Source organism: Nannobrachium achirus (assembly GCF_963921795.1).
Source record: "Nannobrachium achirus genome assembly, chromosome: 20".
Classification (NCBI taxonomy): Eukaryota; Metazoa; Chordata; class Actinopteri; order Myctophiformes; family Myctophidae; genus Nannobrachium; species Nannobrachium achirus.
Window position 1 is genome coordinate 24709157 of NC_137827.1, and position 24742 is coordinate 24733898.

Below are 24742 nucleotides of genomic sequence, written 5' to 3' on the forward strand. Positions count from 1 at the left end.
TTCCCTCATTAATGCCATTGATGAATTGCCCCATTCTGGCCGTCTCTCACAGGTGCCTGCCGCGTGGATAATGGACAGTTGTTTTTGTCCCCATGGACATTTGTGTCTTTTGGAGTTCAGCTTATACTTGCATTGCATTTGTGTACGTGGGTGGGTGTGTGCGTACTGTACGTGTGTGTGTGTGTGTGTGCGCGCGCGTGCGTGCGTGCGTGTGTGTGTGTTAGGGCATTCACGAATAGTGATTTTTAGTATTAGAATTATTCGACCTCAATGTATTCGAATAGTCGAATATTCAACAGGACTGTCAAATATTAAGTAAGCAAGAGGCGAACATTGTGAAAATAGCCGATCTACATGCTCACAGCATGTAGATCTGCTATATTCACAATATTTATCTGCGGAACCGAGTCACATTAAATGTAATACCTACAATTCCAAGTGTTTGTCAGGGTGGGGGTCCCCAGTTCAAATATGTTTATTTTGGGGGTCATGGCCTAAAAAGGTTTGAGAACCCCTGTTATAGAGCATTAACAAATTCATCCACCAGGGGCATTGACAACTCATTCTTATGACTTCCTATCTAGCCAAGCTTTATAAACAATATATTTTTTTAAAGAGAAAACAATAAAAATAAAAATAAAATAACCGAATTTTCGACTTCGGTGAACAACGTCGAATAGTGACTTTGATATTCGAATATTTGGTGACTGCCCTAGTGCGTACTGTACGTGTGTGTGTGTGTGTCATCGGCGGCCCGTCCTGTCATCTTCCAGCGGAGGTCATGTGAGTTGGGTGGGGATTGGGAGGAGGGGGAGGGGGAGGAGGGGTCATCTGTGTGCCAACATGGAGCCTCCTTGACCTTTTGGGTCTGGTTAAAGGTTCTGCTAGAACACACACTAGGAGGCTTTGTCCACTGGCGCACAGCTGTGCCTCTCGGTCCTCTGCGCTCACAGCAGCCTCGCTCTCCTCCCTCCCCGTCTGTCTGTCTGTCTGTCTGTCTGTCTGTCTGTCGTGTTGGTTGGTATGGGTTGTAAGATGGGTGGGTGGACACACCTGGGCCAGCCGACATGTGGCTAGAGGTGGGACTTTGATGATTTCATGTCACGATTATTGTGACCAAAGAAATTGTGATTTACGATATCGCAATAATCAAAATATACCCAACGTCCATCATCCTGGTAGGGAACATTTGGCAGAAAGATTTGGTAGAGAAAAAAGACTTTATCAAGTAATTTCCAGGTTCAGAGGATAATGTCACGATACATTTAAATCTCCACGATACGATGGCTCGCTACCACCATCAGGATAACAAAAGATGGTGAAACCAGTGGTGTGAGGGTAGAGCCGGGCGATGTTGACACAACTATTTGTGGAACTACACACAGGTCCTCAATGATGTCTTGATGCTGAGTATTCAAGACCTTCAATATCTTGAATACGCAGTACAGATTCAGAAGTGTACAAGTCTCCACCATTGTTCTTTGATTCATCCTCAGCTGTGCATTGAGGTATCTGAGGCCTCTTTGTGTCAGGATTCTGATTCAGTAAAGTTTTGGCTCGCTGGCTAGTAAACTAGATTATCTTAACTATAGCTGCTAGTTCATCAGCAACAACGTGGTGCACACTGATCCCCCCCAGCCAGAGGTTGACCTCACCCTGGCTTAGCTAGCATGCAGCGGTGGTGATGGTGCTAATCAACCAATCAAGCCACAGAAAGACCAACCGTTGTTCACCCAGTAAAACAGATCAGACCGGGGGAAATACCCAGCTAGTCATCCGGAATTTGCAAAAGCATACCAGCAGATGGGGAAGTAGGGATACAGGCATGCATTGTTGTTGCAGAAGAGGGGAAGGTTATTGGGATTGATGTACGGACCGAATGGGGGGCAGACCCTGTGAGAGGGAGATGAAGGGAGAGAGTGAGGAACTGGAGGGGAGGGAGATGATAAAAAGGACAAACGCCTGCTCTCAGCTCCTCATTCATCTGATAAGAGTCTGGTGATGAATGGCCCATGTCGTGAATCACTCCCAGTTTCATATTTTCATGTCTGAATGATAGGATTAAGTAGATGTACTGATTGTCTGCCAGGCTGTTAGTTTGAGTTTGCTTCCCCTCATATATCTGGCCAAATGTCCCGCTGGCCCCGATGAAGATTTCCTTCAACCTTGTGTGGTTGAAAATTGAATTTCCTGTCCCAAAACATGTTGACGCCAGTCACTTCAAGACCGCTACTGTACTCAAATTAGATCTGTGTTTCACGATGTGTGTCTAGAAAACTGGATTTTCTTATTGCGTATCTATATTGCTAATCTAACATCTTCTATAAAAGAGGAGAAAAAAAGGAACAAGTTAAAGACCTTAAGGCAAGTCATGTCCCAAAGCAGTTTTCCTTTATTACTTTTCTTTAAGAAAACTTGATGTTTTGCGGTCTTTTTCTGGCCTTGAGTAAGGAAAAACTAAATCACGCAGACACGGAACGGAACCCTTTGCGTGTTTTAAAAGTTTCCGTAGTTGGACAACTTCTTTCAAGCCAACATTAGCCTACATCATATATGTTCAAGTTATTGAGTGTTACTGTATGCTTTTTTTTCTCTCTCTCTCACATAATTTTGTACAGTTAATAATATGAAATGTTGTGTTTTATGGTGTGTGGAGAGCAAAGACGTGATGGAACCATGTCTAAACATGGCTCTGTTTACTCAGAGCCCCGCGATAACAAACATTGCCCCTAAACTGTTGCGGCAGACTCGTGACGCGCTTCCCCCCGCGTCTGCTGCTACTTGCTAAATTACTCTGATTGTCATCTTTCTCAGGTTTCCTCCTCTGCTGAGAAAAGATAACATCCCTCGCTCTATCTGTTCCCTAACATCCTCCCCTACGTTTCTCTATCTGCCCTTCTCCAAATCCACTTATCTCTGTTCTCTGTTGATGATGACCGTTGTGTACCCCCCCTCCCCCCCCCCCCCTCCCCCAAGATATATCTCTGCCATCTCGACACAAACCGCTCTCGCTATTTCCTCTTTTTCTATTCTCACCAGAATGTCACGCTTTGCATTATCAACGATTATTTTCTATTCTCGAGTCCACCAAACCGACTCAACTGGGTGTCTTCCCTGTAGAAAACGATGTATTTTCCTGTGTTTCGTGAGTGGTATTTGGGGCTCTTGTGCATTTCCCACTGACCGCTAAGGATGGGACGATGCGTGATATTATCGTTTATCGTGATAAAAAAAGACACTCACAATAATCGTATCGTGGAGATATAATTCATTGTGATATCGTCCTCCGTCATGCACTGGGTTCAATTCACCTTTTATTTGCCGAGCTGCATATCCGGTACCACTCACTCTATAATTGGTAAAAGGTACTCATAATATACATACTCGATACTTTTTTTCACTCTCTATAAAATGTCTTTGCCAAAAAATAGCCGATGTTGTGACGCGTTGTGAGCTTGTAGATCTACTATTTTTTGGCTAATGCATAATGGATTTTGATTATCGCGATAATATCGTAAATCGCGATTTATTTTGTCCCAATAATCGTGATATGACATTTTCATATCGTCCCATCCCTACTGACCGCTTGTGTTTCATTAAGACAAATGTAACCCGTGTCACTTTCTACTCTTTCTTCCCCCGTTTCCTCTCCCCAGGATTTCCAAGAACATCCCTGCCACCAAGGACGTGGAGCCCCTGCTGGAGATCGATGGCGACATCCGCAGCTTCGAGGTCTTCCTGTCCTCCAGGACGCCCGTGCTCACCGCCCGCGACGTGGAGATGTTCCTTCCCTGCACCGTTAACCTGGACCCCAAGCTCAGGGAGATCATTGCAGGTCCATATACACTTGTCCTTGTCCCTGTCTGTCACACTTGCATTGAGTTGATGTTGTACTAACTTCCTAACACGGATGCATACACTGGCATTGCATACATGCATAAATGCACGCACACGCACGCACGCACGCACGCACACACACACACACACACACACACACACACACACACACAAAACCAATCATTCAACAGTATCATTGAAGCCATCGATTAATCTGAAGCATGGCATCTTTCTGAAAAGGCTCAAATTGTCTGTAGGTGTCACTTTGTCAGTCACCAAACAAAACTCCCCAATGAAAGGCCTGGGTTTATGTTTACAACAATGCTATGATGTAAAAGATAAATCTAAATTATTGTGTCCCATTCAGGCCGGGAACACATTTTAGTGTGTTACAGTACATGTACAGTATGTAGCAACATATTTGTTTTTGTAGGCTAATTTTTTAATAATATTGTTTTTCAGAAAACTTAGGTCAGGCCTAAATGGGTTATGTGATGTCGTGTCTTAAAGGTTTATTTGAACAATCTGAACTAAAATGTTCCCACAAAATATGCAACGTTCATGTTTTGGGATGAATATAATGTTTGGTTGTGGCTGAAGTTCGTCTGGTATGACAGTATGGACAAAGGCCTTGCTTTATACTTTGTTGCAAACTATTGTTGCGCGCTCATGCAGATATACAAGCTTGTCATGTTAGATTGTAAATCGGCTATTTTCACTGCGTAACACCTACACACAACAAAGTATACATCATCAGTTGGGGCAGAGGGCTGTTGTCTGTGCGATTAGTTGAATTCAGAGCCAGCACACTTTGGCAGTTGCATTACTCAAACAAAAAAATTGCAGAAGTGCTTTTCAAATCACCAGTGATGGAAGAAATACTCGCCGGTTCAACTGTCAGGTCGCTTGTTCGTGACGACATTTCCCTCTCCACAAAGCCAGTGTGCGTCCAGTCCAATGCTTCATGAGAGGCGACGGTGTGCAGTGAGGGCAACATCCAGCTAGGATGCACCAGTGAGTCACCGTTAGAACGAGGGATGGGACGATATACGATATTATCGTTTATCGTGATAAAAAACACTCAGGATAATCGTATCGTGGAGTTATAATTTATCGTGATATCGTCCTCCATCATGCACAGGGATCAATTCACCTTTTATTTGCAGAGCTGCATATCCACTACCATTTAAACCCTCTATAATTGGTAAAACGTATTTATAATATATGTACTTGATACAGCCTTTTTTTTCACTCTCTACCAAATCTCTTTGCCAAAAAATAGCCGATCTACAAGCTCACAACGCCTCGCAAACGCGACACGTTGTGAGCTTGTAGATCTGCTATTTTTTGGCAAATGTTCCGCCCCAGGATAACGGACTTTGATTATCGCGATAATATCCTAAATCGTGATTTCTGTGGTCACAATAATCGTGATATGAAATGTTCATATCGTCCCATCCCTAGTTAGAACCCTAACAGTGCTGTGCGCCGTTGTCCTACGTCACTGCCTGCTCAGCCGGACCAGGAGTGTCAATGACACCTAGTGTGATACTGCTGCGTCATCGTGTTGGGCCACCGCAGAAAACACACGCGCACTCACTCACCCACACACACACACACACACACACACACACACACACACACACACACACACACCAAGTCTGTCCAGTCGAGCCAAAGTTGAGTCAAAGCGGCCACAGCTGACCAAAGCTCGCGAGCAGGCCGGCCAGTCTGTAAATAGAGGGCTTTGAGGCTAAATGTGCGTAGGTGCGTAAATGCTCCACATAAACGTATTATTTATTTGTGTGTGTGTGTGATTGCAAGTGTGTGTATGTGTGTGTGTGTGTGCATGCGCCTCCTCCGCACACGTTCCCCCAGGGACCGGAAGGGTGACCAACACTACTGGCCAGTCATCCGTCCCCTCCGCTCCGCTCGGCGGGCCAGTCGCTGCTGCTCAGTGCCCAGTGTCCTGTGGGCAGTAGCTGTCAGCGATACCCACCCAACGAGCACTGACTCAAACATCATAAGGCCCCCATTGTGTTCTCCACCGGGCCGGATTGGGTCTCACTCGGCCCTGTCATTCAGCAGCCACTTTTATAACTAGGAGACATGCTGGTGCCTGCTCCCATTTCTGGTCCTCGCCTCTCTGGCCGGCCACACAGACCCACACTGTTCTTGTCCAGGGCTTATTTAAACCCATTCAGAACGGGTACACAGTGTTGTGTATCATTATTTTATGCTTTAACTGTTGAAAAATAGCAGATATACAAGCTCACAGCGCGGCACCGAGTGCCGCGCTGCGAGCTTGTACATCTGCTATTTTTGGAAAAATCGTGAAAATTCGAATTTTGACCCGATTCTATAAGTGTCTTTTGAATCCTTCTAAGGTTTTTAAAAAAAAACCTATGTTTCTATGTCAGCAATCTGGCCAGCCATCGTCAAAGAAAAGGTCCTTTTCACTTTTCACTACTATGCCAGTGGTTCTCAAACCTTTTCATGTGAAGGACCCCCAAACTGATATGTATTTGGCCACGGACCCCATCTCAAAATATTTAGTTCCAGGGACCCCCCCCCCCAGAAGCAAAATTTGAGTTACAAATGTTCGCTTTGAAAATACATATATTCAAAGATTTGCACACATTTTCACGACTTTTTCAAAAATAGTAGATCTACAAGCTCGCAGCGCGGCACTCGGTGCCGCGCTGTGAGCTTGTATATCTGCTATTTTTCAATAAGCATTCAATAATTTTAGGCCCTAAATGGGTTAAGTTTTATTTGGAGGGGAGCGGAGGGGAGGGCAGGGGAGAGGAGAGGGAGAGGTTGGTTTACCAAAGCTCACGGTTTAGAACTCCAGCCGGGCTCCTCACAGTGCACAATTGGCTTAGGTGGGAAAACAATTGGACAAAGTGTTCGTGAGATGTTCTCTATTAGTTTAAATGGCTCTAGTAGTCTATTGGTTTATTGCGGCCTGGTCTGTTAGTTTGCGCGGTTGGGATTTATTTTGTCAAGGATCGTAAATTACTCCCACGTTCCACAGGGCTGTCAGGGCATCATCCCCTCGACAAACGAGTTTAAGTAATAGTGTGCCTGTTGGTCTGTGTGCAAAATAATGTTAGTGATTTGCACATTGTTGTTTGTCTAATAGCAGAGTTCCTTTAGGGGGGTCTAAATGGACCCATAGAAGTCTGTAACTTTGACAGTTAGGGTCCATTTGGTTCCATTTGTACACTGTCAGAGTTAAGGGGAGACCTTGAAATGTGAATAGTCTATAGTACTAGTGCAGAGGTCTTTAACAGGGGGTCCGCGACCCCTAGGGGGTCCACGGAGGTACTGCAGTGGACCGCTAAATTGTTACTTGATTAAACTTTTTTTTTTTTTTAAATGGCCATTTGTCTTTTTTTTAAACATTTTCCACATTTATATTAAAAATAAATCATGATTCTGTCCATTTTGATAGTATTGACATTGGTTCTCAGTTTATAAGTAGTATGTTTAGATATGGCAGTGATTTGGCCACCCTGCTCGCTGTACCTTGTACATGTTTGTTTAAAATAAAATAAAAAATATGTTGTAGCCCCAACCCCTTACCCTAACCTCGTTGGGGGTTGCTCCATCTCCCCATTGGGGTAGTGCTCAGATGTACTAGTACTAGTGTTCAGATGTGATTGTCTTTTGTTTAGGATAAAGAGGACATCCTGCATCGGGGTGTTGCAGGAGTAAAGTTCCTGGTTAGAATCCAACACGGTGCATCTGGCTCGACTGGGCGTTCCAGCGAACACAGTTGTTCGTGTGCGTGGGTGAGAATCTGGGTGAGGAGGTGCGTCCCTGTGGCTGCATCACTGGTTAGGGCCCCTGTTCAGCAGGGAGCAGAGTTGGGGTGAATAGCATGTTCCTCTGCATGTGTTAATTCCTCCCGGTGATGCTGTGCTCTCACTGTCAGGTGACAAGAAGCGGCTGCTGGTGGCGGTGTCACGTGTATGAGAGGAGACACGTGGTCGTTTACACCCTCCCCATCGCCATCCCAGCAGGGGTCAGCAAGGACGGGAACTCCATGGGAGAATCGGGAGTTGTCATTACGAGCGAAAGAATTTTGGAAGAAAATGAAAAATTGATAAAAAGATAAAAGAGACTTAAGAGGACATGTTCTTTCCTGTCGTATTCCCCAAAGCGCAATAAGAATCAGAGAACGCATCATTTTGATATGCATTATTCTCCACAGATTATTCCCCTGTTTGAACTGAGACAGACATGATGATGAAGTAAGACTAAATCTGCCCTGTGAGTGGGTGGATCTGAAAGGTCTTTATAGTCGTGGCCAAGGCTTGTTCCCCCCTCAGCATCACAAATCAAAACATTTCCCTCTCTCCTTCTCTGTCTCTCTCTCTCTCTCAGGCACGTGCACGCATAGACATTAAAGGGGGCTTGAGCCCCTGCCCTTTTAACCGTCTGTAAAAAGTGCCCCTCTCCAGACCATGAATGCAGTTTTTAATACGGTGAAAGAAATGCAAATGCCCTCTTTCCATGCCATACCTGAAGGCAGCATTCAAGAGAATTAATTGCCTTGTTCAAACTCTCCTGAACTTGAATGCAGCATCTTATGTTTAAAGAGTTGCCCTCTTTGTGTAGAAATCAATGCCGTATGCCACATCTCCAGTATTGACTATGCTTACGGTACTTCAGTGTGGTATCAAGCACCGAAAATACCGCGACGCGTTGTGAGCTTGGAGGTCTGCTATTTTCGATGTTTTCACCAAAAGGCCCATTTAGAAATGTCAGCCCCTGCCTCTCTAACATTCTCTGCACGTCCCTGCTCTCTCTGTCTCTCTCTCTCCCTCCCTCTCTCAGACGTGCGCGCGGCCAGGGAGCAGATGAACATGGGAGGGATGACCTATCCCACGCTGCCCATCCAGGAGGCCGCGCCCCGCCCCCAGTCGGGCTACAGCCAGCACTCTGCCGCCTGCTCGCCCACGGGCTCCTTCGCCGGCGCGCTGCCGCCCCAGCCGCACAGCGCCTACTTCAGCGGCATGACGGGACCCCAGCACCCCTTCTACAACCGGGTGAGACAGAGAGCGAGAGCGGCTGGGTGGGGGGCGACGGTGTCGACCCAGAATCCCGTCCTATCCGTCAACGTTGAGATAATTTACCTGATGTTCCAAATACCACATGTCCATGTGGACTAGCGACATCCACTTGACGTAGCTTGTCCTCTTTGAGATCTCATTGTCCAGTGGTTCTCAACCTGTGGGTCGGGACCCCACATGATTTTTTTGGGGTGGGGGGGATCCCTAGATGACAATGAAGTGACAATGAAAGGACTTTTAAGACCTTAAAGTTAATACCTAGGAAAAAAGAAGAAGAAATAAATAGGAATAGTATAAAGACCATTACTGCATCACAAGAAAATTTTAAAAACTGGTAAAACATTGGCCAAATTGTTAAATGATATAAGAAAGTGAAAATAGATTTTCACAATATTTATCTGTGAAACCGAGTCAAACTAAATTTAACTCCTACATTCCAAGTGCTTCTCAGCTTGGGTCCCCGCTCCCTAGGTCATGACCTGAAAAGGTTGAGAACCACCAGAATCATAGTTAGGAAAGGACTTATTTTAATGTAATGAGGACTGCTTACACTTCCAGTATCTAGTTCCAGCTCTATGAGCAACTCTCCGTCGCCCAGTTTGTAGCTCAGACAACCACAGACAGCCGTATTGTCAACATAACGCTACATCTAGAGCAGCGAAAGATGTTTTGGCACTTCCAATAAGTAGGGTGTTTCCATAACTACCGCCTCAGTTTACCTCAGTTGGAGGGAAGAAAAGGTTGGTAATTTAACAATTTACATTTTCTCAGACTTTATTCGGTGTGTGCATTTGTGTGCGTGTGTGTGAGAGAGAAACCTCCCTCATATGATTTCATATGATTTCCATTCCATTGTTTTTTTTAAATCTCCTCTCCTCTATTCTCACCTCCCCTCCCCTCCTCTCCCCTCCATAGCCTTATTTCCCCCAGCATGTGTATCACCTGCCAAGGCATTACCCCCACCATGTCCCCTCCTCCTACTCCCGCCCCTACATTAAACCACTGGGACACCCTAAGGACAACACCAATGGACTTGTAAGTACAGAACCCACAGTAGTGATGGCCTAACCCACAGTATTACACATCTGTCTAGTTGGTACGAGCTGGTCGCCATGGTTCATTGTCAATAGGAATTGTTTTATGCTTTAGCTATTGAAAAATAGCAGATCTACAAGCTCACAGTGCTGCGCTGCGAGCTCGTAGATCTAACATTTTTGAAAAGTTGTGAAAATGTGTTCAAATCTTTGAATATACGGTATGTATTTCTTTTTTTTTTTAAGATTTGTTTTTGGGCTTTTTATTCCTTTATTGATAGGACAGTAGACTGACAGGAAATGGGGAGAAAGATGGGGAATGACATGTGGCAAAGGTCGTCCGTATCGGGAATCGAACCGGCGACGCCAGCAGGCATCATAGCCTAGTATGTGGTATGCGCCTTGACCACCAGGCCAGCGGGCGCCCCACAGTATGTATTTTTAAAGCGAACATTTGTAACTCAAGTATTTGCTTTTGGGGGTCCCTGGAACAACACATTTTGGGGGCCCTTGACATGAAAAAGTTTGAGAACCAATGATTTAGAAGAAGGATTTAGAAGACATTTATAGAATGGGGTCAAAATATTCAAAGACTTCCCCCAAAGATATTTCAAAAATAGCACATCTACAAACACGAGGGCCACGCTGTGAGCTTGTGTATCTGCTATTTGTTGACAGTTAAAGCATAAAACAATGGTTAACTGTAGTAGTTGTATGTGGCCGCAACACTGAACTCGGTCACAGTTTGAACAAATAAAGTTACTCGTTTTCAGCTTGGAGTAAGCTGGAGGAATGCTCCTGAGTGTCAACAGGCGATGGTGTTAAACTCCTATATGCTGCTAACTAAACTCTTCTACCTGACAGGGGTGTAGAAGTATTCTGATACCCCCGCTGTCCTTCTGCTATATTATCTCTTCCTCCTTCCCTCCGTTCATCCCTCCATTCTTTCCTTAGCTCTGTCTCAAAATCTGAATCCTCTCTCTCCCCCCTCTCATTCTTGTATTCATTATTTGTTTTATCTATGAACGTGGACACCATTCTAAACAGAAAAGAACACGCCGGCCCTGTCCATTGAGCTCAAGGGAGAACAGGCGCCATGTTATATTCGGATGCTCAAGCTATATAGTCCATTTCCCATCATCAGGGTAACTGTTTAGCCCCCTGACCCCTCCCCACTTTTCCCATTTTAGATTTTCTCCCATATTTAATCATTAAGGCAATTCCCAATCCCTCATATATTCGTGCCAAAATGTCAAATATTACATAAGAATGAGACAAACATTGTGAATATAGCTGATCTACATGTGCGAGACGTGAGCTTGTAGTTTGGCTCACAATATTTATCTGTGGGATCGAGTCAAACTAAAAAGTAATGCCTACAATTACAAGTGCTTGTCAGGGTGGGGGGTGGGGGGTTTCCCAGTTCAAATATGGTTATTTCAGGGTTGTCGCGGCCTGAAAGCTTTGGGAACCCTCGTTCACTATTCTTTCCTGGGCCAGTGGTGTTTGTTGTCATTAGAACCCATGCCGAGAAGCTGCCAGAGTAGTTTTCTAGTCTTGTTGGTCGCACAGACCCAGGCGTCCCCACCGTGACCCGTTCTCTCTGCACATTGTCCTTGTCTTGTGCCCACATCAGGATGTTATTGCAGAGGACGCCAGAGAAGGCCTCCCCTCCTGCCCCTCTGACCCCTCCATGGTAACCTGCACTGACGCGCTCGTTAACAGGCTCGCCGACGCACACACCCACGTGCACACACGTTGCAAACCGTACCGAAGCATTTTGTTGAAAGACGACGCCTATAGCGCTCCTCTTTTCTGGCTGTCTGTAGACCATTGGCATTCGGTTAACCCATTTAGACCTGGAACACCTACATGTCGTTATACCTTTCAATGGACTTTTTAATACCTCTAAAATGACATTTTTTTGTCCAAATTGTCAAATATTAGAGGCAGAAATTGTGAAAATAGCCGAGCATGTACATCTGTTATTTTCACAACAGAACTGTGTTATACAAAATGTAATGTCTCAACTCTTACATGTCGTTATACCTTTCAGTCCGGGAGAGCATCTGTGTCATTTTAGATACCGTTTCTGTCGGGCAGAAACCCTCCATCTCCATATTCGAACTTTTTGAGTTTTTTCGTAAATTAATGCCCTACTTGATCATACCACAGTGTCACACAAAAGCATCGAAAGTAGCAGATCTCCTAGCTCGAAACACGTCGACTGTAGACTGACAGGAAACGGGGAGAGAGATGGGGAGTGACACGCAGCAGCAAAGGTCGTCGGTGTCGGCATTCGAACTCACGACACGCTGTCAGGCTGGCATTGCACCCTAGGGTGCCCCGGGCCAAGATAATATGCAATTTTTTTTTTTTTTAGAATTTTAATCGTGAAAAGTAGCAGTTTTGGAAAACTTTTTTAGGTATTTTTTCAGGTCTAAATAGGGGTTAACAAACCAACGCATGCGATAACGCGCTTCCTGTACATGAGCAGCACTGCATACAGATATACGAACGCTGCATCCGCATGCCTTGGAGACCTGTGAAGACCTGCTTTGGAGGAGGATGGATGGAGGAGCCTAGGCATACCGATGAGAATCTCTAACTCACGTTGATTGCCTGTTGCAGAAGGAGATGCTATTTTAACCAATTTAGGCCTAGAAATGATTGAATGCTTTAACCCGTGAAAAATAGCAGATATACAAGCTCACAGCGCGGCACCGAGTGCCGCGCTGCGAGCTTGTAGATCTGCTATTTTTGAAAAAGTCGTGAAAATGTGTGCAAATCTTTGAATATATGTATTTTCAAAAGCGAACGTTTGTAACTCAAATTTTGCTTCTGGGGGGTCCCTGGAACTAAATATTTTGAGATGGGGGTCCGTGGCCAAATACATATCATTTTGGGGGTCCCTCACATGAAAAGGTTTGAGAACCACTGACATAGTAGTCTCTCAAGAACAGACTAACTGAGCTCCAGTTGAGTGAAAAGGACCTTTTCTTTGACGATGGCTGGCCAGATGGCTGACATAGAAACATGGTTTTTTCAAAAAACCTTAGATGGATTCAAAAGACACTTAGAATCGGGTCAAAATTCCAATTTTCACGATTTTTCAAAAATAGCAGATCTACAAGCTCGCAGCGCGGCACTCGGTGCCGCGCTGTGAGCTTGTATATCTGCTATTTTTCAACAGTTAAAGCATAAAATAATGATACACAAAATGTGTACCCGTTCTGAATGGGTTAACCCGGGTGTGATTGCAATGCCGAGGGAAGCTCTAACCGCAGAGAGCAGCAGCAGCAGCAGCGCCTCATCGCCAAACGCAGCAAGGGCCAAACGAAACACACACTACATAATGATTGTTGAAGTTATTTCTGACCTTGATTGTAGATTGTTAAACCATGGAGCACCTCAGGAATGTTCAGGCTCCTTTTTTTGAGGGGTGCAGAACCCAATTCTCCATCAAATTGGCACACACACACACACACACACACACACACACACACACACACACACACACACACACACTCGATCCATTCATCTCTCCTGAAGACACAGCACCCTATAATACAGGGGTCTTCAACAGGGGGACCTCAGAGTTACTACAGGGGGTCCTCCAAATCTTTGTGTGATAGAAACTTTTTTCCCCTCCTTTTTATATTAACCACTTGAACCCTAGTGTCCAGATTCTGAGAACGTTAGCCAAAAATAGCAGATCTACAAGCTCACGAGGCGTTGTGAGCTTGTAGATCGGCTATTTTCGGCAAAGAGGTTTGGTGTAGAAGGGGAAAAAGAGCAGACACAGTGAAAGGTCAAGTTTATTAAGTATTGACGGTTCAAGTGGTTAAATATCTGAAAACAATTTACATCAATCCAAAATACACTGGTGATTGTGCTGTCAAACAATGAACCAATATGGAATCTATAAAAAGGTTCTGGGGGTCCCTGCTCCATCTCTCTCTCAACTACAGGGTCCTTGGCCTGAAAACATTGAAGACCCCTGTTATAATAGTTGGTGATGCACTCGGGTCCATTTCTACACTTGAGTTAAAAAGCTTAAAAGGACTGTGCTGTCTGTCCTAACAAGCATTCAGACACTTATCAGACCACTCCCTGCCTCACACAATGCAGCTCATTGCCAGCAGGCCTTCAGAAGGATGGGTATGTAAGATTAGGCAATGATTATCGTGTCCCCCCCCCCCCCTCTCTCTCTCTCTCTCTCTCTCTCTCTCTCTCTCTCTCTCTCTCTCTCTCTCTCTCTCTCTCTCTCTCTCTCTCTCTCTCCACATATCTCCCTTCCTTCCTTCCTTCAGCCGTCTCTTTTCCATGCGCCTTTTCCCTTTCTTTCTACCTTCCTCCTCCTCCTTTCCTCTTCCTCCATCTTGTCTCGCTGTGGTTCTTTTTATTCTTCTCCTCCCTGACCCTGTACTTTTATCAGCCTACTCAAATATTTGACTTATTATTTCAACGAACGGTAGCGCAAGCGTATCACTTTTGGGTCCGCACATTGTTTCCGTCTTTTTGTGTATGTGTGTGTAATATTTGTGTACGCCCTTATTTGTCTGTAGTATACTCTTGTGTGTGTGTGTGCGCGTGCTTGCACATTTGTGGGTCTACGTGCGTCCGCGAGGGTCTTTGTATATATACGTCGGGCCTAGCCCAGTGTAATTGCCTAGCTGATATAAGCACGAGTATGGATTCCTCGGGCTGGTGGGATTATCATCACAGAGCATGGTGGGGTTGGCACCACACACACACACACACACACACACACACACACACACACACACACACAGACGTAGTCACAATGAGCCCAGCGCTAGCAGAGCTTATCTCCTCTGCTGAGACGCTTCCTCCCTCACAGAGCTCTGTTTCCTCTTTCCCTCGTTCGTCTGCCCGGCCCTCAGCTCGGCCCAGCTGTAATTACAGCCTTATCACACACACACACACGCACGCATGCACGCACACACACACACACACACACACACACACACACACACACACACACACGCGCGCGCACACACACACTTACAGGGAGGGTTCACGCACACACACACACTATAAACCCACACTCTAGACATTGACACTCTTTTTACGCAGCCGTTCCTCAGAAGAACACACACTCCCAGTGTGAATAGAGCGGTAGTATTTAAGGCTTTCTCCGAATTGGAACTTCTGCTTTTTCTTCCGCGCAGGCAGCAGCAGGGGCGAGAGATGTCTTCACTCGCTTTGCTCTCTCTCTCTCTCTGTCGTTTCACCCCGGTCCCTTCTTTGAGCTCCAGTTAAGTGAAAAGGACCTTTTCTTTGTCGATGGCTAGGCAGATCGCTGACATAGAAACATAGGGTTTTTCAAAAAACCTTAGAAGGATTCAAAAGACACTTACAGAATCGGGTCAAAATTCCAATTTTCACGATTTTACAAAAATAGCAGATCTACAAGCTCGCAGCGCGGCACTCGGTGCCGCGCTGTGAGCTTGTATATCTGCTATTTTTCAATAGTTAAAGCATAAAATGTCTTCTTTGCTGTCTCTCTCTGTGTCCCTTGTTCACTCACTCTCTCACGGTGTGTCTATGTGCTCTTCTAGTTTTTTCCTGTCTGCAAAGATTGAGCTTCTAGGAAAGCTCGCGCTCTCAGAAAAGAAGGGAAGAAAGCACCTGGTGGTGCTAATGCTGCCCGCCCCGATATGTTTTCTAGGTTTTGCTGTTCCTGAGATTTGACCAAGTGTATTAGTTTTAATCTTGACTTTTGACACTTCTCGACACAAAGGTCAATCATCCAGCCTACCGATCATTCCCAACACGTTCTGTGAAAATCGCCCAGCACATCCATTCTTGAGTTGTTATCACAGAGACACACACTGTTACACTAGACAAAATCCATTATCCATTTGCCAAAAAATTGCAGATCTACAAGTCGTTGCGACACGTTGTGAGCTTGTAGATCTGCATTTTTTTGGCAAAGACATTTGATAGAGTGAAAAAAGACTGTATCAAGTACGTATATTATAAGTACCTTTTACCAATTATAGAGGGTTTAAGAAGTGGTACCGGATATGCAGCTCAGCAAATAAAAGGTGAATTGATCCCAGTGCATGACGGAGCACGATATCACGATAAACGAAATCTCCACGATACGGATTATCGTGAGTGTTTTTTATCACGATAAACGATAATATCGCTTATCGTCCCATCCCTAGTACCCAATGTCTGTCTGTCTGTCTGTCTGTCTGTCTGTCTGTCTGTCTCTTGATGTCCATATCTGTCTTGTCTTTTCTTTTCTGCTTTTCTTTAAGCAGCGCGGAGACCCAACTTTTAAGCTTTTAGGTTTGATGTCCGCCTCGTCTACATTCATTTACCTGCCTGTCTGCCTCTCTTTGTCTCCCCTTTTAAAAGCAGTTAAGGTCGCTGCCTTTCAAAGCCAAACAGGTACACAGCGTGGTTCCTACGGCCATGCCCGCCTTCAGCCACTTCTCCTCTTCCCTCCACCATCCTTCACTACTCTCTACTAGACCCCAGCACTAACCTTTCCTTGTTCAGCATCATTACCTGGCATGCCTGTAGGAAGAGACACTAATGTAGATGTTAGACCACTGGTTCTCAAACTTTTACATTTCAAGGTCTCCCCTTAACTCTTGACAGTGGACCCGTTAACTCTTGACAGTGGACCCGTTAGGGTCCATTTGGTTCCTTTTGTATGCTGTTAGAGTTACAGACTTGTATGGGTCAATTTAGACCCCTCTAAAGGAACCCACCGAATCCCTAGAATCCACTTTGAGAATCACTGTTTTAGACCACTGGTTCTCAACACGGGGTCCGGGGACCCCCAGAGGTCCTTGATGGGTTTCCAGGGGGTCCCCACTCCCCAGCCTAAAGGCTTTTGGGTCTCTCAAGAGTTACCTTAACACTGGGCCTTTAAGAGTGTAGATTGTGGCTCCCAGTGAGATCCCATGTTAAACTGGGGGAGAGGTCCTTGAAATTAAAAAGGTTGAGAACCATTGATTGATCACCAATACCGTAGAAATCCCTGCAAAAACACATAACAGTGTGAGAACCAAACGCCTGCGTAGAAGAAACGTGCCGTTTCAGTGTAAACCTTTACATTACACATTGGCGTCTGTGGTGTGGGATGTTTATTTTCTCTGTAACAAGCCATCGCAGTGAGTATACAAGTGTCTGGAGCGCACAAGTCTGTCCCATAACAGTCCTGCTGTTCCCTCTCCCTCAAGTCCACACAAACAAAGCTAAAGTTCAGCCACGGTCGGAAGCCAAGTGTTAAAGTGGTGCTAATATGGGTGGGTGGGTAGGGGGGGGATGAAAGGGTGGGAGGGAAAGAAAGAAAAAGAGCATGAGAAGGTGACTGGTTTAAGGAAAGGGGAGGAATGCGAGAGGAAGGGAGGGAGGGAGGGAAGGAAGGAAGGAGTGAAAGCGAAAGGAAGCTCAGTGGCGAGGTCTCAGGGTTGTGGGTGGTGGTGGGAGGGTGAGTGCTGTCGGGGAACTGGGGTGGGGCGAGTACGAACAGAGGAAAAGGAGAAAGCGAGGAGGCGAAAGTCAGATCGGGGGGGAGGGTTTGTAAACCTTGTTTAGCTTCCGTGTCAGTGGGCGGCATGGTGGGCTTTTCTGTCTGCCAGGCCTCAGAGAGAGAGAGAGAGAGCGAGTGTCAACAGTCAACACACAACACACCATGGCTATTAGCCAGCTTAAGCCTTCTAGCTCAGGGGTCTTCAACAGGGGGGTCCTCAGAGTTACTGCAGGGGGGGCCGCCAAATCCTTGTGTGATAGGATAATTATTTTAAATGAACACTTGAACCCTCGCATCCCTATACTCTGAGGAGAACTTCAGCCAAAAATAGCAGATCTACAAGCTCTCAACGCCTCGCACTGCGAGGCGTTGAGAGCTTGTGGATCTGCTATTTTTTGGCAAATAGGTTTGGTGTATAGGTAAACAAAGAGCAGAACAAGTACAGAGTGAAAGGTCAAGTTTACTAAGTATTGACGATGGTTAAGTGTCAAACAAGTCTATGAATCTATCTATGAAATCGATGATTATCTCCATCACACATTTATACAATATGTAGAGGGGGTCCCTGCTTCATCTCTCTCTCTCTGCTAAGGTGGTCCTTGGCCTAAAAACATTGAAGACCCCTGTTCTAGCTGTTCAGCAGTTGCTGCAGTCGGCTGCCCATCACAGACTGGCAGTCGCCGGTCTCTGCGCCGCGTTGCACAAACACTCTCAGAGTGCTTACATAATACACCGTGAGTAAAGGAGTGGGCAACGTGCTATATTTTGGATAGGAATGGCAGGTGTTTACTTTGACACTATGCGTGTGTGTGTGTGACTGATACTCAGACTTACTGTTTGGGATCTTGGTTTTTGCACCTCGCTCGACGACGCGCCTCGCGGTAACGGCTCTTCTTGCACATCACACTTTTCACCGTTGTGACTTGTTGCCGGGGGTTTTTACCCTAATTAAAATCGCACGGAATGATGGGTTGCTCTAACCGTCTTAACATTTTGTATGCTAACAGCGTGAGTCTTTGAAGTGGGTAGCCCTAACCACCTTCCCTTAAAGTCTCTCAGTTGTGTTTGTATTCTAATTGCGTGTGTGTGTGTGTGTGTGTGTGTGTGTGTGTGTGTGTGTGTGTGTGTGTGTGTGCGTGTGCGTGCAGGTCTCTGGCTCCGCTGCCCCGGTGGCTCTGCTGTGCTCTCTGAACACAGATGCAGTGTGTGAGCGTCTCAGACAGCTGGATGGCATGGACCCCACCATGCTGCCTCAGTACACCTCCACTGTCAAGAAGGTACAGGAGTAACAGGACACACTACCAGTGGAACAGTGAATCCATTTCTTTTTTTTTACCCATTAAGACCAGAGGCCAATTCTAACAAATGTTTTCTAAATCAGTAATTCTCAAACCTTTTTGTAATAATTAGTGTGGTTGCCCCTGCAGGGAAACCACACTAATATATACTAATATATACTATAGTACTTGTCCGACTTTATTCCATCCATCTTCCAGGGCCTCCTAGATAAACCTTTTTTTCGGCGCTAATCATGCTACAGTTTTCATTGCACGCACTTGGGCCATATGTCAAATCGACTTTATCTGGAATCAATTCCTTGCATCTTGCTAATAGATATTTATATTAATTACATTTATATAAATGTATTTGTTAATTAATTTTCTTCATTGACTTTAATTAAAAATGTAACTTTTCCCAAATATGGAGATGACTGACATCATATATGTCTGACATCATAGACCATGTGAGACTGTTACAGTATGTCCATATATGGGCATTACAAGATATGGGCTTAATATTGATGGGCATAAAAGGGACAAGGACGGAATGGTTAGAGCCACTCGAATAGGGACATATTGCAAATAGAGATATTTGCAAGTGTGACTCGCCTCAAGGCAACCACTCTTGCAATTTCCAATTGCTAGTTCAAAATGGTTCAAGATTTTTCAAAAATAGCAGATGTGCAAGCTTGCAGCATGGCATGAAGTGACGGGCTGTGAGCTTGTACATCTGTTATTTATGAATAGCCAATGCAAAAATCTAAAATGACACGGATGCTTCCTCAGTTTTAATGGGTTATTATCTGAGGCTCATTCTACAAATGCCTACTAAATCAGTAGTTCTTACACTTTCAAGATTCTTTAAAAATAAAAAATAAATACAACCCCATTGTAACTTCAAACATTTTAACCATGATAGATTGAACGTCAAATATCCCTTTAAGTGGTCATTTAATTTTGTGTTGAACGTGGTACATTGTCTCTCTGGCTCCCTGTGGGTAGATTTCTTGTGGATATTGATGATAGACACTTGCATGACGGCCGGACTACACCAAAAAATGCGCGCATACGCGCGTACTGTCCGTGAAGACGCTTGCGTATGCGTAAACGCTCCAGGCTACACCAAGGAGGGAGTATATGTGAGGAAGACCAGATAGTCTGTGTACAAAACGCATACGCGTGCTTAAAAAATAGAACCGATCTTTGCGTATTTAGGGAATGCGTATCCGTGGTTCGCGCTATCCGTACGCCTGGTGTAGCCGGCTGAATTGATATACATTGGATCTATCCAAAACGCGCATACGCGCGCACGACCCGCATACGCACTGACGCACGCGAAGCGGCTTGGTGTAGCCCGGCCGTGACTGTGAAAACCCTTTGTCTACATTCATGGATTGTAGGCATCGTTTGAGTGTCATCTGTGAACATGTAAATGCAACCCTTTCCTGTCCTATGCAGGCCAACGTGAACGGCAGAGTGCTGTCCCAATGCAACCTGGATGAACTGAAGAAAGAGATGGACATGAACTTTGGAGACTGGCAGCTCTTCAGGGCGATGGTAATACAGAGTTAACTTAACCCCCCATTGAGACATCCCCTCCTATTTTAGAGAATATTTGATTATGAAAGATGGGGACTTCTTTTTTTTTATCGGAGTAAAAGAAATAAGCTGCAGATAGACGCACCTCAAAGGGAAATGCCAATCCAGCATGGACAGCAGTAACAACCATCTTCATAATTGATCTAGCTGATCTTCCCTAAAGTCTTAAAACCAATTTAGTTACGCCATCCATACTGCACTGGCATAAGGCACACACACACACACACACACACACACACACACACACACACACACACACACACACACACACACACACACACACACACACACACACACATACTACATTGCCAGGGGGTCTAGCGCCATTTGATTTTGATTCATGTTCTACTCGGTTGGGGGGGAGAAATAAAACAAATGTCATTTTGAGCTGTGCTGAGATATTGGGATAGGAGATTTTATAATCCCTATGAGGGTCTGGGCCTCCGTGGGCTGGGGATGATGCTTGGGGCTGGCCAGGCTCAAATCACTAACACATGTTAGCCAGCACTGCTGACGGATCTTGCGAGAGAAATAAGCAACCCAGACTCGATGAAAACGAGACCAAAAGGAGCGACTAGCCGATATATGCCAAACTTTAAACCTACGTACGTCGGTTAAAATAGCTGATCTACAAGGCAGCTATTTTCAGATTAAAAAAAAAAAAACTAAAAAACAAAACAAAAAACACAATCTGGTATATATATCTGTGGACAGATACATATTAATTTGGGGTCCTTGACATGAACATTTTTTAGACTAACTAAACAACTAGGAAAACGAGCCCAAACAAGCAACTACACTTTAGAAACAAGCCCCCTCCAACCAACCCGCAACTATGAACAAGCAACTTTAGAGAAAAACAAGCCCAACATGGCTCATAATAAGTGGACATGGGACATGTTGCCAGCTCTACTTCCTCACAATTTCTGTTTGCTCTCCTAATGCTGGATGAAACCAGGACAGAAAACCTGCTTTTCCAAATTTCAGCTTTTAGTTTTTTCTTTTTATAAATAAAATGTCCCCATTTTTTAAAACATTTTGACACATTTTAACACTCGTGTCTATTGTGGTCCTGTGTATTCAGTTCATCAAGACATTTAAAGACATCAACACTAGTAGCAATAAAAACCCAGGTATGGCCGCCCGGATGTCTGTCTGTAGGTTTTATAAATCATTGATTCAATTAATACTTTTTACCCCCAACATTGATCATTATGAAAAGTATAGTTTGTATGGCCACAGCAGCAGCAGCGGTCTTAACTCTGCGCATGTAGGTCTCCAAGTGCTAACCAGTGATGTGTTGCCAGGATGCAGCCAGCACGGCCATCTGGTTCAAGATGGCCGACTGCTATCTGGATGAAGGGAGGTTATTGTCAGGGAGGAGCAGACAGCTCAATAGCTCCACTTAAGGAATCACTCTCGCTTTTCCTCTGAAAAGCACATGCTGATGATGTTGTTTTTTATCGTCGTCCAGCATTCTACTTGACGTGTGTGTCATGCACTCGTGAAAACGGCATTTAGCCTCGACTCTCTGTCTCAAAGTCATAAGACACTCACTGTTGGAAAGCGTAGGATCATGATTAGGGATGGGACGATATGAAAATTTCATATCACGATTATTGTGATTTACGATATTACCGCGATAATCAAAATCCATTATCCTGGGGGGGAACATTTGCAAGCTCACAACATTCTACAAGCTACAAGCTCACATTCTACAATCTACAAGTGTAGATCGGCTATTTTTTGGCAAAGACATTTGATAGAGAGTGAAAAAAAGACTGTATCAAATACGTATATTATAAGTACCTTTTACCAGTTATAGAGGGTTTAAGTGGTACTGGATATGCAGCTCGGCAAATAAAAGGTGAATTGATCCCAGTGCGTGATGGAGGACGATATCACGATAAATTAAATCTCCACGATGCGATTATCGTGAGTGTTTTTTATCACGATAAACGATAATATCGCGTATCGTCCCATCCCTAATCGTGATCTCTGATAACATACTGCGGCATAGCCAAAAAACACACTTCTCTGTCCACTATTAACTCCACTTCTCTGTCCTACTCATTGTCTAGCTGTTAACCACTATTAACTCCCGCTCCCCCCCCTGTCTTTAGGTGAATGAGCTGCGGCACGCTGAGAGCCAGGCTCTGCTTCAGGATGAGTCGAGGGCCGCCAGCGAGCAGGGCAGCCAGGGGGTGGAGCCCAGCAGACGTTCCGGGGCCCCCCAGCACGACGCGGCCGCCTTCAGCCTCAACCTCAGCTTCGAGGAGCTCAGCGGAGCCGGGCTGGAGGAGCCTCCCAGGCAGAGCAGCAACCCACACTGGCCGGTCAGTAGTTCAGCACCTATTCTGCACCGTGGCAGCACGCACGACACGTGCCACGATGTGATGAGTAGGCATGGGACGATATGACAATTTCATGTCACGATTATTGTGACCAAAGATATTGCGATTTGTGATGTTATAACGATAATCAAAATATCCATTATCCTGGGGCGGAACATTTGCCAAAAAAATTGCAGACCTACAAGCTCACAACGCTGTCGCAACGCTACGCGTTTTGAGCTTGTAGATCGGCAATTATTTTGGCAAAGATATTTGGTAGAGTGAAAAAAAAAACTATCAAGTATTTTGCTCCTACAGTAGATCGGCAAGAGAGATTTGGTAGATAATTTCACAATACATTTTAATTTCCACAATACGATTATTTTGAGTGTTTTTTATCACGATAAACGAAAATAACTGTTATCGTCCCATCCCTAGTGATGAGACATTTTGCATACGGGGCGACATATAACATGACTATTTCTGTGCTGTCATTTAGCATTACCGCCCAGAATCACAAAGGCACACAGTGTACACAAACCCTCAAACTGTCACATGGTCACATGTCCTCTGCTGCCAACACCTGTTTAGCTAGCGTTGGCGACCTCAGTGGTTTTACATTAGCATGTGGTTTTAGCTGAGCAGAGTATATGGCAGGGGAAGCTCTTTAATGTTCCTCCTTTACCAAACAAACACACAACACCACAAAAGAAGAACCAAACTTAGAATTGTCACAGTGCCTCGCATTTGTTATTTTCATCTTCATCTTCCCCAACTGGCAAGGAAAGGGAGAAACAAGGACATACTCATAGACTTTCAATCCGCTAGACTTTTTACTTCACTGTATGACCTCTTGTTGTGATTGGTTGACAACACAAACCATACAAGAGTTTAAAAAAAAAAAGAGGATGAATGCCTTCTTTGTCCAGTCATTATTCTCATATACAACAGACATCACACTCTGCACCTGTGATAATAATAATGATAAAATATTAAACATTATTTGTATAGCACCTTTCATGACATGAAATGCAGCTCAAAGTGCTTTACAAAGCAAGAATAAAGCTAAATTGCTTTACAGAAACAGTACAAATAATTAACAATAAAACAAAAAAGAAAAGTAAAAAAAAGAAAAGAAACAACACTAAAATAATAGCAAAAAAAGGCAGTGAATCAGGCAAACAGTGAGGACATGATTAACAACAGATATTTAAAAATCAACTAAAAGCAAGAACCCATGGAGACTGGAGTACAATAATATATTTTTTTGTTTTGTCACATTCCTAAGCCAATAATTTGATTATAATAAATGTACCACCATTGATTCTGGAAGGAGACCCAAATGCCATCCAGAATCAATGGGCCTACAAAGAGTCTCCTCAAATTATTGGCTTAGGAACTAAACTACTCCTTTAAGCTGTGCTTTAAAGCTATCTCAGGTGTAATGGGAGTTTATTCCAAGCCGTCAGCTTGGAATAAACTCAATGTTCCAACCTACAGCCTTCATCCTTCATTCATTCTCTTGTCGCCAATAACAAACAACCAGTTTATTTCACCAATGCGACTTCCCTCCCATCCTCCTATCCTGTCAGGCTGCAAACCACCGCACCTCCAGCATGAACAGCCTCAACTCCCAGGAATCCTCCAATGACATCTGTAAGCTGACAGACAAGCAGCAGGCCGAGTACCATGACGCCTACAGGGAGTACATCGCTCAGATGACCCAGCTGGACATGTCCGGCAGTGGGGGGGAGAGGCCTGTCCAGCCCCACCCAGGACAATTCCTTCAGACCATCGGCTCGGAAGACAAAGCAGTGGGTGGACTTTCTATATTTCTCTGTTGATTTACACCAGTGGTTCTCAACCTGTGGGTCGGGACCCCAGATGATTAACTTAATGTGCAACATTGTTTTCTCACTCAACAGTAAACAAACCAACATAAAGTTTAAGTGTACCGAGGGTATCTGCACATTTCTAAAGTGAGAATTTAAGGACTTTTTAAAACCTCTAAAATGACAAATTAAACATTGATTGTCAAATATTAGAGTCAGAAATTGTG

At 44.7% G+C, this 24742-nt stretch overlaps 1 protein-coding gene across 1 annotated transcript in view; it reads left to right on the top strand.

Moving 5' to 3' along the window:
* kidins220a (kinase D-interacting substrate 220a) overlaps positions 1 to 24742 on the top strand; it is an 85657-nt gene that overhangs the window by 58895 nt on the left and 2020 nt on the right. Inside the window, 7 exon segments of the mRNA XM_080750761.1 lie at positions 3657 to 3835; positions 8683 to 8894; positions 9834 to 9953; positions 18620 to 18748; positions 20210 to 20308; positions 22474 to 22686; positions 24276 to 24497. Of these exon segments, the coding sequence (XP_080606887.1) occupies positions 3657 to 3835; positions 8683 to 8894; positions 9834 to 9953; positions 18620 to 18748; positions 20210 to 20308; positions 22474 to 22686; positions 24276 to 24497 (1174 nt within the window).